Source organism: Natator depressus, chromosome 22 (genome assembly GCF_965152275.1).
Source record: "Natator depressus isolate rNatDep1 chromosome 22, rNatDep2.hap1, whole genome shotgun sequence".
In the NCBI taxonomy this organism is placed as follows: Eukaryota; Metazoa; Chordata; order Testudines; family Cheloniidae; genus Natator; species Natator depressus.
In genome coordinates, this window is record NC_134255.1 from 9,931,253 (window position 1) to 9,944,729 (window position 13,477).

Below are 13,477 nucleotides of genomic sequence, written 5' to 3' on the forward strand. Positions count from 1 at the left end.
AATGGATGGCACTGGTGTACATGGGAGAGGAAGGGTATCGGTTAAGAGCCCTGTTGTGTCCTCAGACTTTCATGCCGTTCGTTACCCTTGACTTCAGTCAGGCATTGTAGAAGTGAACGTGGGGGACAGAATTTGACCATACACTTCATTATACCAGCAATAGGTGTGGGTTCAAGCTGTTTCTCTTTACTTTTATTTTACGCCCATCTTCAGAATTACTTTACTATTAAGTAGCTGTCTCTCTACACAGTGAGACAATGTCTCAGGCCCTGTCTGCATTAAGGAACTTTGTGCTTGTGTAGTTAATCAACGTAGCTATACCAGTGCAGACTTCCTTAATGTCAACAAGGCCTGAGATAAACATATTACCCCTTTGGCTCTGACCTCTTGCATGAGTACTTTCCTAAAGCTGATGATGCTCTGTGACAGGTGCATGCTTGTTTTCCAGACTATGACGCCGTGCTGACAGAGGCTGGAGACTACACATCCAAGTTCTTCAGACTCCGTCAACTCTTCACCAAGATCATAGGTGGTGATAAACCTCAGAGCAGCTTCTCTACCCCTTAAATGCTGGCCTGTGCTATACCAGAGAAGCTTTAAAATGGACCACCAAAGGTCTCTGCTGGATCCCTGCTACTCCCCACACGGATATGTCCCGCAGATTAGTTGGAAGCATTTCCTGAAGAGTAGGAGGCCCAGGGATCATAGAATATCAGGGTTGGAAGGGGCCTCAGGAGGTCATCTAGTCCAACCCCCTGCTCAAAGCAGCACCAATCCCCAACTAAATCATCCTAGCCAGGGCTTTGTCAAGCCTGACCTTAAAAATATCTAAGGAAGGAGATTCCACCACTTCCCTAGGTAACGCATTCCAGTGTTTCACCACCCTCCTAGTGAAAAAGTTTTTCCTAATATCCAACCTAAACCTCCCCCACTGCAACTTCAGATCATTACTGCTTGTTCTGTCATCAGCTACCACTGAGAACAGTCTAGCTCCATCCTCTTTGGAACCCCCTTTCAGGTAGTTGAAAGCAGCTATCAAATCCCCCCCTCATTCTTCTCTTCTGTAGACTAAACAATCCCAGTTCCCTCAGCCTCTCCTCATAAGTCATGTGTTCCAGCCCCTAATCGTTTTTGTTGCCCTCCGCTGGACTCTTTCCAATTTTTCCACATCCTTCTTGTAGTGTGGGGATGTAGAGCAGCTTGTTACAGAAATGGCTTTTCAGCTGACTTCCCAGCAACGGGAAGGATGCATGCATTTAACAGTCTCCGCATGCAGGGGAAATGTCATGCCAGCAAACTTAAAATCAATGCAGATCTGGGGAAGTGCTTTTGTTGTACAGATCCCGTTTGCATTTTGTTCTCTCTGGAGTTGGACAGGTGGCTCTCACCACTGAATAAATACACCAGCCCTGGCCCAGCTTTCAGTTTTGGTTGAGCTCTCTTTGAGGTGGATACAGTGCTCTGTTTGATCCCATAGGGAGATTGATCAAAGACGTTTCCAGAGGAAGAGCTGTGGTCTAGAGGTAGAATCAGGGAGTGCCCATAAGCCCCCCTGTCGCCTTCTGTAGCATCTATCTAGCAGAACTGAAATATAACACCTGTCTTGTTTCTGCATTGCAGGGCAGCCTCTGCCCCTCCCTCCTATGATCACAGACAAAGCATCATATGGCGCAGTCCTGCTGCCGCAGTATGTCTCTCTGTGGGAGGTGCTGCCATCTATTGTAGAGGTGGGTACAGTCCTTTGAGCTGGAGAATGTGCCAAGAGGATGGGATGATGCAAAGAAACACGTTGCACTATGAAATAATATAATCTTATTCTGAAGGACCTCAAGGTGCTTCACAAACTTTGTATCTATAGCTGCAGTGAAAGGCAGCCACTCTGGGGTGGAGGAAGTCAACCCATTTGTATAGCACATGCTGCACAAGAATGGGGAGGAGAGGGCACATTTTGGCCAAGGATACTAGAGCCATTTGTCTCTAAAGTGCTACATGATCTTTAATGTCACAGGGAGAGGACCTGTGTTTTAAGGTCTTATCGGAAAGACCTGAGCCTAGTATGTTGTATGGAACTCCCATTTATTTACCGAGAAGGAAGATGTGGGACTGCTGGGATTTGGCTTCAGGGATGCTTGGTTTTGCAAATATGAGGCTTCACCCATTTTGTCACCTGTTCCATTTACTAATACTTCACGCTCATTGGAGCGCCTTCCATCTGGGAACTTCAGAGCTTTACAAAACCCTCAGCCATCCCTCTGGGCCTTAGTCCCCCAGGGTGTAAAATGGGTTAATGATGCTTTCCTATTCACAGGACGGGTCAATAGATTAGCACGAGGTCACACAGCAAGAGAGACAGGAATAGCATGCAGGAGTCCTGATTCCTAGTCCCTGGCCCGAGCCGTTACACCAAAACTACCTCCTACGTGAAGAAAGCAGGGATCAGTTACTCTAATTATTCACCCAGAATTGAACAAGCAGCAATGGGTTTAAGTTGCAGCACGGAAGAAGCTTTCAGCACCATAGGCAATGGAGCAGGTTGTCAAGGAAGTGAGGAAATAGCCATAATTGAACATCTGTGTCTGATGAAGGCTTAGACATCCAGCTAGCAGGGGTGGTGTTGGCAGGATTGAAACTCATCACTTAGCTGCAGTTCGTTGCACCCCAGGAGCCCTTTAAGAGAGGCAGCTTTTGCATAGGATTTGAGTCAATGTTGGTTTGTGAGACATAGCAGCTACTTGGCTGATGATGCTGCCCCTGTGTAGCCTTAGAAAGGTTACTTGTTCTTCCTTTGCAGCCCATTAAGTCAGAGTTCCCGGTTAACATGGAGAACCTGCCAGTGAATGATGGCAACGGGCAGGCCTATGGGTATACGCTCTATGAGACGGTCATATCCGGCGGAGGACAGCTGCATTCCAGGGACAACGTCCGGGACCGAGCACAGGTAAAGAGTACAGAGCAGTTGTTGTTCTGACTCTACAGAAAGGCAAATAGCTTGGCTGCGGTAGTTGGCGTGAAATAGGCCAGCCATGAACCAAGGTGGCAGGCTTTCCCTGAGTAGAATTATGATTCCCTTGTGCTATTCATAACGAAGCCCCAGCCTACATCCTCCCTAAATCCCAGGCTCAAGGTCCAAGTCTGTTTAAACTCCAATAACATCAGCTCAAATCTATCCTCAGAAGGTAATGGTAGGAAATCATGGTGCATTTTTAGAAATGCCTTGATTTGCCCAACATTGCAGAATGAGTCAATGGCAGAGCTGGGAATAAACCCCAGGAGTCTTGACTCCTGTTAGACCAGAGGTGGGCAAAGTACTGCCCGCAGGCCACATCCGGCCCACGGGACTGTCCTGGCCGGCCCCTGAGCTCCCGGCCGGGGGGGCGAGCCCCTGACCCCTCCCCCGCTGTCCCTCCTCCCCTGCAGCCTCGCCACGCTGCCAACGCTCTGGCCCTCTGCTCCTGCTGGGCAGTGCGGCATTTTGGCTGCCTCTAGCCGGGTGGTGGGGCTGTGAGCTCCTGCTGCTCTGAGTGGCATGGTAAGGGGACGGGGAGCAGGGGGGTTGGATAAGGGGCAGAGGATCCCGGGGGCAGTCAGGGGACAGGGAGCGGTTGGATGGGGCAGAGGTTTGGGGGGGGAGGGGGGGCACGATCAGGAGATGGGGAACGGGGGGGTTGGATAGGTGTGGGAGTCCTGGGGGGGTCTGTCAGGGGGCGGGGGTGTGGATAGGCTTCAGGGCAGTCAGGGGGCGGGTGGGTTGGATAGGGGGTGGAGTCTTGGGGGGAGCAGTTAGGGGACAAGGAGTAGGGGGAGGTTGGATGGGTCGGAGGTTCTGAGGGGGGCAATCGGGAGCAGGAAGTGGGAGTGGGCGGATATGGGGCAGGGGCCAGGTTGTTTGGGGAGGCACGGCCTTCTGTACCCAGCCCTCCATACAGTTTTGCAACCCTGATGTGGCCCTCGGGCCAAAAAGTGTGCCCACCCCTGCATTAGACGATGCTTCCTCCCCTGTTATGGCTCTAATCTCTTGTCTAGTACACCTGTTTCGAATTCTGCTGGTCTCCTGTGCCCTCTCCTGCAGGTGTTTGTTAACACTGTGTTCGTTGGATTCCTTGATTACAACACGGTGGAGCTGTCAATTCCTGAAGGACAGGTAAATAATCTGAGACCACTCATGAGAGGTATGTGGGTAACAGAATTGCAGCTCACCCCCAAGAATGCAGAGCCCAGAAGTGTGTCTAATGCCAGCTTCGTGCAAACCAGCGATGCAGCAGCATGAGACACAGAGCAGTTGTTACACTCAAACCTGAAATGACTCCACAGTTGGAGCAGAGTGGCTTAAAATGCCAAGAGTATCCTTCAGAGAGGGGGAAATATTTGGACAAAACTCCAGTCAGCAGGTTCACTCCAGAGTAGCAGCTGGTGCACTTCCTGCCACACCCACACACTGCAGACACCCATGAGATGGAACAGTGGGCTCTAGGGACCGTGCCTGTGCTGACTGAGGACATGTAGGCTGTTCGCTCATAGGCACAAAACATGCATCAGTCTTTTTACTTCTCTTAGGTCAAAGTGAAATGAGTTGGATGGTCTCACGTGTGTTCTGAGCTCACACTCTCCCGCATTACAAAACCATCCAACCGTTCAGCACAAAGTGGCCATATGAGTAGCACGTCTACTAAATGTGCACTGGCAGAGCTGTGCATGGCTCCAAAGACGAGAATTGGGTGAGTGGGAGGGAATATTGGAGGTCAGGAATGTGACTCCTGGGTAGAGCTGTGTGATGGAAGCCTGTGTGCTGTTGGACACATGTTGTTTCTAGCTCTACATACCATTTCAACCATTTAAAATGTATTACGGTTTCATGAGAAGGCTGAGTTTTCCTCAGTGATTGCAGTTACTTGCAGCTGTGGCATCTGCCTGTAATTTATAGTCCTGTAAACAGCTGCCAAAACTACTGGTGCAAAGTCCCCCCTGGAGTGATCCCATTGATTTCTCTCTTTGCTCAACATGGCTGACCTGGCACTTGGCTGTGCACTGATTCAGCAGAGGCTGATCCATTCTTTACAGGGCTTCAGACAGCTCAGGCTTTTGGTAGAGAACTGCGGGCGCGTCAATTACGGACTTATGCTGAATGAGCAGCGGAAAGGTAGGTTAAGTTGTCTCTTCCCTTCCAAGCTGGTGCATGGGGCTGAGAACTCAGATAAACGCCTCTTTTTGAGTCTGTGTTTAGCAAGGACCTCCAACACGGAGGACATTTTTAAAAATAGCTCCCGCGCTCAAGAAACGAACACTCCAGATCGAATGTTAAAATCCTGTGTGTTGGATTGAGTCGTATAAAGGCATGCAAGAATTTCACTGTGCCTGGATAATGCTGTGTAGCTTTGCAGTCAGGCAGTAGAAGGCATCCAAGGCAGGAGACTGATAAAAGAATATAGGTCACTTCTTGACCATAAGTTCAAACATGTCCAGGGTGGTGGTAGCTGACATGTGATAGTTGGTGAAAATAGCCCACTTCATGGGGGATGGACCTATCTTAAAGACCTTCCCAAGTCCCTCCCTATAGTGGTTGCCAATATAGACGGGGTGCCCCTCTTCTCACTCCATGAGGTCCATATCCACTTGTGTAACGTCATACATGGGGGGGGGGGGGGAAGGAATTCCTTCCTGATCCCTGTTTCTGCTCTGAGATTTGGAGAGCAAGATAATCTGAGTGTACAAGATAATCTGAGGGTCCTGGGACTACGGACTATGTCCAGCTCAGTAAAATATTTATGCCGGTAGAGCTGGGGACTGGGAGTCAAGATTCCTTGGGTTCTGTTTTATAGGGGGGAATGTAGGCTGAAACATTCAGAGCAGCCTAGTGAATATAGAGACATATTTCATTAGCTTTAACGGAAGAGGTGTGCCTAAAGCCCCTGGACTGCTTTGACAATCTCAACCATCGGTTTGTAGTTAATGACCTGGACTGAGAGCCAGGAGAGATGGGTTCTGTTCCCAGCTCTGCCCTGGACTTCTTGTGTGCCAGTTTCCTCCACCCGCAAAGGAGGATAATTTCAACTGCCTCACAGGAGGCTGGTGAGGCTAAATTTGTTTGTTGGGTGCTTTGAAATCCTTGGGGAAGAAAGCAGTGGATGAGTACAAGGGATACCAGGATGTCCACATTTTCTTCTGAGTATTGGGGAAGTAACTGATCTGCTGCTTTAAAAATAAATAAATAAATAAAAATCCATGTATGGACAGCCAAATAAAAAGTGAATCTGCTATGTGCGCCAACAGTACGTTCTGCCAGGAGAGGGTTTCTCAGCTTAGTGAGTTAAAGCAAAGGATGGAGAGGAGAGGGCAAAGTGTGGCAACATTCCTTGCTCAATCTGGATGAGCAGTGGGACCATATGGGCTTTAATGCCATTGCAGAGCATGACTACTTTCCGTATCCCGCTGTTCCTCCTATTGAAATAGGAAGATCCATCAGCTTAGTTGCTTCTCAGCTCTTTATTACCTCTATTGCTCTTGCAGGCTTAATTGGTGACGTCTTCCTGAATAAAACCCCCTTGAGGAATTTCAAGATTTACAGTCTGGAGATGAAACCTGGCTTCATGGAAAGGTTTGGGAGATATATGTACATATATCTATATTGTTTGTGCAGAGGAGGAGGGCATATATATATCTCCTTCGTTTGCACAGACAATTTGGCATAGGTGCAAAACCTACTTAGCAGTTACGTGTCCCGGAAAGGCAGCACCTGGTGAATCTTCACGCTTATGAATCTCTTCCTGATAACGCCAACTAAAATTGTACAGAGGGTTTCAACACTTATTTTTGCACCTTTATTTAGGACCCAATACAACCCCCCATTGAAGGGGATGGAAAGACTCCCACTGACTTTAATAGGCATTGGATCGGGCCTGTAGAGATGTGGCCAATCCAAACCCTTTTGAATTTTGTAAAAGTCTGGGGCTTGTCTGGGATCAGAAATTTGGGATTAGGAAACACTTCAGTGAAGGACACTCCCTCCTCCCTGGATAGAGAGGGGAAGTAATTTCAGGAAGCTCCTAACAGTGTATTACTAGTCCAGATGGCTTCCCCCTATTTCATGTTTTAAAATTGTGTTCTTCGGTATTAAATGCTAAAGCAGAATAATCTCGGAGGGATAACTAGCCAGGCGGCTGTCGTTAGAGCAACAGAGCATAGGTCACTTTGTGGACTCCTGCCAAAAATCTCAAGAGGGTTTGCTTTTGCAGTGCCAGTATTGCCAAATAATGTAACACATTTGTGAGGACTGAGGACTTAACAGCTGTCATTCTGCTGCCTGCTGTGGTCACCTGGAATTTAAAAGTGTAGAAAGTATAGAACTCCAATACTTCTGCTACGAAGTGGCAAACCCCTACTGCTCGAGCCAAAGGGGAGAGAATCTCTGTTGGTTCTGGACACTGCAGGGCCTGTGACAAATACAGTTGTGTTCTTATTCTGTCCAGTAGATGTCAGCCATGTGTATACTCTCTCTAGTCAGTTTATTACAGTGATCCTTTAAGGACAGTGCTAACAGGTAGTGTTAAATATTTTAAGTGAAGGTTTTGCAAGGTATTCTCTTTGGCAGGGTGAGCTGTCAGCTTTGTGCTGTAGGGTCATTAGAGAAGGATATTCCCAATCAAAGGTATGAAAGCTAGTGAGCTGCCATGCAGGCATAAAAGCAAGATTAGCCAGCAGTCTGATCAGTTACTAGCAACTGGCCATTAGCAATGAAACATCATAAGGTAGAAATCTCTGAGTAGGAAGCCAGAGTACACTGTATTGAAAATGGGATTGTGCCAGGCTTAGCTCAGCAATACAGTGGAATTCACATTGCACTAGGTCAATAATTCGCTTGAATCTGGGGATGCTGCTGATCAGCATTGGAGAGAACATGTTCTGATAAGGTTTTGAGTCTCTTGTGGAACTTCTAAGCTCCTCACTTTCTCTCTGCTTCATCACCACTCCCAACCACACCTGTGGTACAAGAAGGCAAGAAATGATGCAGACTTTGAGCATACCCAATAACTTGCTAATACCCCCTGATGTGATCAAAGGTGCCCTTGCATTATATATTCCAAAATAGACTTGATGCATCTATATTGGCTCAGATAGTGATATCTGATCCCATGAGCTAAACAGAATTGGACTTCGTTAGTACTTGGATGGGAGACATCCAGCAAAAACCCAATGCCAATAGAAGTGATGGGTTTGATTCGGTAGGTGGCATTCGCTAACACCTGACCCAACGTTCCAGCGTAGTTTAAGGGGGCATTGGGCCTATGAAGGAGCTGTTTGGGGTGAGTCTTTAAAATTGAGGCCCAATCTACCTGAAGGCAATAAAGATCCTGCAATATTTCTCATGAGAGCAGAGCATTCACCGGAGTTTCCCCCCCAAGTAATTACATTTGGCCATCATAACATTGCAGTCCATCTTGGGGGCTTCTTAAGGTACTTCTAGAGCATCCATCGCTATAACATCTAAATGCTAAATAGAGTGGCCTAGGTTTCCATAGCATTCTCCACAGAATATGGCATGGTGGAATTTTCATGCCACCTCTTCTAAGGTCTAGGAACCTTGACTTGCCTTCTGTGTATGAGTAGTTCCTTGGTGGTGGTGGTGATGGCAGGAAGGCTGTAGCAAATAGGTTTGTAGTGTGCTCTCCAGGCAAATGAGTTTTCGTTCAAGAACTGGAGGGAAGGACCTTGTGTGCTGCAAATTATTGTTACACTTGCTGTGTTTCTCCCCAGAGATGGCTTCATTATGGTGACAGGTGATGCGGGTTTTTTAAATTAACAACTGGTCAAGCACTTCAGAAATTGTTGAGTTGAAGGGTGCTGTGCAGATATAAAATATTACAGCCATTAGTCTGAGAGGAATTGCAGCCACCATTATAGTTAAGGTTACCTGGCTCTGTCTATGCTCACTCTGTTTTCAAAAAGAAAAAGAGTACTTGTGGCACCTTAGAGACTAACAAATTTATTTGAGCATAAACTTTCGTGAGCTACAGCTCACTTCATTGGATGCATTCAAATGCATCCGATGAAGTGAGCTGTAGCTCAGGAAAGCTTATGCTCAAATAAATTTGTTAGTCTCTAAGGTGCCACAAGTACACCTTTTCTTTTTGCGAATACAGACTTACACGGCTGCTGCTCTGATCCCTGTTTTCAGTTGCTCATAAGTTTATTTCTTTTTTGAAACTATCGATTTGGCAGAATTTTCCCAGTATTTGTGTGTCCCCCAAAATAATCAAGGTCAGGTAAAGTTTGAAGCAGTAGGAACTGAAATGGTTCAGCAGTTTTGAGTATGTGTACACTTAGAAAGAAACCCCGAGAAAACTTGAATGCTGGAGAAAACTTTTAAACAGCTCTGTCATGCAAATAATGGGGTCCAAAAGGTGAAATGTAGCCTGCAGCTAGCCCTCTCTGAAATGCCCTTCCTTGGTCCAGAAGTTGTTTTTGATTTCACTGAGTTACGAGCCTTTGAAAATTGTGCAGTACTGTAGGTGCGTGGTGGTTTTTGCTTTGTTGTGTTATAAAACCTAGGCTTGTAACACGTACCTGGGCAGCACAAGATTATGTGGCTAATCTAGCATGCTGAAGTGCTTTTCTGAACTGGAGTTCTGTTGAGAGAAGTCTAGATAAACACCTGGGAAGGTCTGCCCAAAAAGGGAAGGGATTGAGGAAGGACTCCAGCAGACTCGATAAACTGTGTGTGGGGGGCAGAGTTTCCATAGGACACTTTGTCTCAGTACCTGAGGCCAGCTGGTAAAGTGTTCAGCATCAGGCTAGATTGTGCTGGAGACATTAAAGCCAGTCTCATGATGCCTGTGCACAAGTGAGCAGAGCAAAGGCTGAAGTGAGGTCTGGTCTATACACTGGTTTTGTACTGGTAAAGTATTTTGATTAAGGGTATGACTCTCTTACCAGTAGTTATACTGGTACAAGCCCAGATGTGGAGTTTATATCTGTATAAAAGGTGCTTTTTATACTGGCATACCTTATTCCTCTACTTGTACAGGAAGGGAAATAAGTTACACTGCTAGAAAGTACCTTTGAGTGCATCTGCACTAGGGGCAGGTGCCACTAAGAGTAGCAGTCTAGTAAAACCAGTATTTTCTGGGTATAGACAAGCCTTGAGTGTGCAGCCTCACCTCCAGCATATTCTTTTTTCTTTCTTTTTCTTTCTTTTTTTTTTTTTTTTTTTTAAGCAGTGAAGCCTGAACAGCTTTTCCCAGGGAAGTGTCTGTTAGATCACAGGGCCTCGTGTTTTGCTTCATATCACTAGCCTCCGGGCATGTTTATAGTCTTTTTAAAAACATGCTACAAAATAGAGAGCAGAACCGGATCAAAGTCAACTTAAACTCCTAAGCCTCAGAAGAAACTCATGGCCTCTCATGCCACTTACTCAGGGCGCAGATACGAGCGTCTGAGCATACCCTGAAAGTGGCTCTAGCTTGGTCAGACCAAAGGAGGAAGAGTTTCCAGAGCCATGAGCCCATCAGCATAGTGTGTGTTCTTCCCTTGAGTTAACTAACCATCATTAGCTAATGGATTCAAAGAGAACTGAAGACATGCTAACACAGCTTCTTAGTCACATTAGCCACTGAAGTTCTGCCCCAGGCTCTTGAACCAGGTTAAAAGCTGAGTTGCCATGCCTTCACTACCATTGTAACCTGAGTTCAGAACACTTTTGCGGGGGGCAGTGTAGACATACACTAAGAATGCACTGTCCCTAACTACTTGCCTATGCAGAGTACAAATCAGGGGTCTGTCAGTATCCCATCTGTTTTCTGCTGCTACGACAACACCTTGGGTGTGTGGCGGGCACTCCAGCAATACCCGAGATAGATCTCTGTAGTTTAAGATTAGCACCTTGGATGCACCAGGAGACAGGCTGGTAGCCAGTGTGGTTGGTGAGATGAGAAATGAGTGAGTTTGAAGCAGGGATTTTCACTTCTAGCAAAGCAGAGAGAGAGCAGTAGCAGCATGTCTCACTGCATTCACAGTGGAGACCTTCACCTTGCTGACAGAGAAAGGTGAAGGCCAAGATCTCTCTCACCAGGGGATTAACTTGGGAAGTAAGGAGGTGCCTGCCTTGAATGAACAACCACGTCCCCATGCTGAGTATTTGTCCCTAAACCAGTGCCAGTGGGCAGCAATTTCAGGCAGGAAAGTGAATAGCTACTTCACTGTAACAAAACAAATGGTCCCCTAGGGTGGCCTCCTGTTTGAAGTGATCCTAAGGCCTGCCCTAGGCCCATGAATAGCTCCTCTCCGGAAGTTGCTTTCCTTTTGTTAACCGTGTTTGTCTTTCCCTCACAGCTTGCGAGGTCTAACTGCTTGGAGCACGATCCCGGATTACGCCGTGGGTCCTGCATTCTTCCGAGGAAACCTGCAAGTGCAGTATCTGCCTCAGGACACTTTCCTGAAACTCGAGGTGAGTCGCTCAGTTATTGTCTGGTTTTTTTCATATGGCTGAAGAGAGACCCTGGCATAACCACTCCAGCGGCAGCACCACATAGCACGCTTCATGGGTCTGTGGTAAAGCAGGCCACCCATGCAGGCTGCATAGAAGTCTGCTCCTAAAACTGCCAGCTGGCATATTCAGTTAAACACAGCCTCCACCATCACAGGCCCTGCTGAGACAAACGTGGGTGATTCTGGCCTGCCCCTCTAACGGCATCCTGGCAGAGCTAGTAATGAGCCCAGCTTTACATAAATTAGGTGCTGTTCCTCTTCGGGTAGCAAAGGGTTAGTGGCTGTGAGCACAAACCTCTGAGTACCTGAGTCAAGTCATTTCCCTTCTCTGTGCTATCTGTAAAAGGGACAGTGCTGTGGAACCTTCGGACATGGGGTCTGAGAGTGGCGCTGTCTGTGTACAGCACTGAAGAGGAAGTGCTGTGTGCGTTGTTAAAATCTTGAACTCCTTCCTCTTGGATTTTATTTCAGTCCCCCAGTGCAATCTCTGTTCTTCAGGTCTCCGTGTAGTTTACAAGACAAAGTATATAGATAGTTATAGCATGATGATGAACAGGCATTGCGTGAAAAGGGTGCAGGTAATGGTAGGGGAAGACCTCAAAGAGGCTCTGAAGGAGATGATATTTTTCCTTGGGAAGGGCGATTGGTTTGTTCGTTTTTTTAAATAAACCTGCTATTTGTTGTTATCTGGCCCATTCAGAAGAGCAAAGCTAGAAGAGTTTAGCATTTGCCTTTAGAAGTTTTACTTTGAGCCTCAGGGCTAACTCATCTCCAGCAGAAATGACTTGACAGGAGCCGGAGAGCAGGGGAATTGCCCCAACTCCCTTTGCACTTAGATGGTGGCCCCCAGCACCTCATTACCAAAGTTGTACATCTCCAGCCTCATTATCATTCGTGTGGTTGCACAGGGGTAACTGAGGGCAAAAGTTCCCCTGCCAATGGACCCAAGCAGCGATTCTCTTGTTGATGCACCAGCTTACTCTCCCTCAGCGGTGTTGGCACTGCAGTACCAACAGGAGTACAAAACCCCTGGGGAGGATGAGAGAGTGAACCAGACATGATGGAGGTTAGTCTCAGTGCTTTCATGCACTATTGGAAGGCCCTCAGATGCGACACCGATGAGGGCTGCAGTATTGACTTATTCGTAAAACTGCTCAAATTGTAAGAGGGAGAATGGTCCGGTAATTATTACACTAACCTCGGATTTGGAAAGAGCAGGTTCATTTCCCTGCTGTCTCACAGCATTCCTATATTACTGTGGGCAAATCATTTACTCTCGCTGTGTCTCGTCACAGTTTTGTAGACGCGGAACGAACTCCCAGGAGTCTTGAGAATAAATATCCCAAAGATTGAGAGTTACTGTAGTAATGGAGGCTACGAACACCACCTAGCACATGGGGTCCTGATTCCTGACGAGGGCCTCTAGCTACTACTGCAAAACAAGTCATTTGGTTTTTGGCCACTGCCCTTGGCAGATCCGGCTTGGGGACAGAGCTCCTCAGGTAAGAAGGTACATTAATGGCAGGACTGGAGTGGAATATGAGGGGTTTAAAATCTGTCTGAACAACTTGCTTTAAGAGCAGAAGAGGGATGTCTAGCAGCAGGTGGCCTGAAAGAACACTAGGGTCTTAGTGGCTGAGAGCAATTGCTTCAGTAACCCTGCTCTGCTATCTTTCTTGTAGGGTTGGGAAAAAGGAGTTGTGTTTGTCAATGGAGACAACCTAGGACGCTACTGGAAAATCGGACCCCAGGAAACACTGTACCTCCCTGCAACTTGGCTACAGCCTGGGAACAATGAGGTGAGAGGCTCTCTATTAAACATGGTTATCTGACTCACGTCTGTCTAAGGCTAGCCAGGAACGCTCAGTGCCTTAAAAACTCACCTTAATCTGACTCTACAAAGCATGGGGGGTAGCTCTTCCTGAGGTTGAGATTCAAGTTAGAGCAGCACCATTCCTTGGCTATCAGTAAAAGAAAGGCACTGTGGTGAACACTGACT

The 13,477-nt window shown here is 47.2% G+C and overlaps 1 protein-coding gene across 2 annotated transcripts in view; it reads left to right on the plus strand.

The window, feature by feature from the left end:
* GLB1L2 (galactosidase beta 1 like 2) overlaps window positions 1–13,477 on the plus strand; it is a 51,640-nt gene that overhangs the window by 34,455 nt on the left and 3,708 nt on the right. For both annotated transcript variants that reach the window (XM_074936795.1, XM_074936796.1), the window contains 8 exons: window positions 449–529; window positions 1,621–1,727; window positions 2,792–2,938; window positions 4,070–4,141; window positions 5,059–5,137; window positions 6,505–6,592; window positions 11,323–11,437; window positions 13,161–13,277. In XM_074936795.1, coding sequence (XP_074792896.1) covers window positions 449–529; window positions 1,621–1,727; window positions 2,792–2,938; window positions 4,070–4,141; window positions 5,059–5,137; window positions 6,505–6,592; window positions 11,323–11,437; window positions 13,161–13,277 — 806 coding nt within the window. The remainder of the gene's footprint in view (window positions 1–448; window positions 530–1,620; window positions 1,728–2,791; window positions 2,939–4,069; window positions 4,142–5,058; window positions 5,138–6,504; window positions 6,593–11,322; window positions 11,438–13,160; window positions 13,278–13,477) is intronic.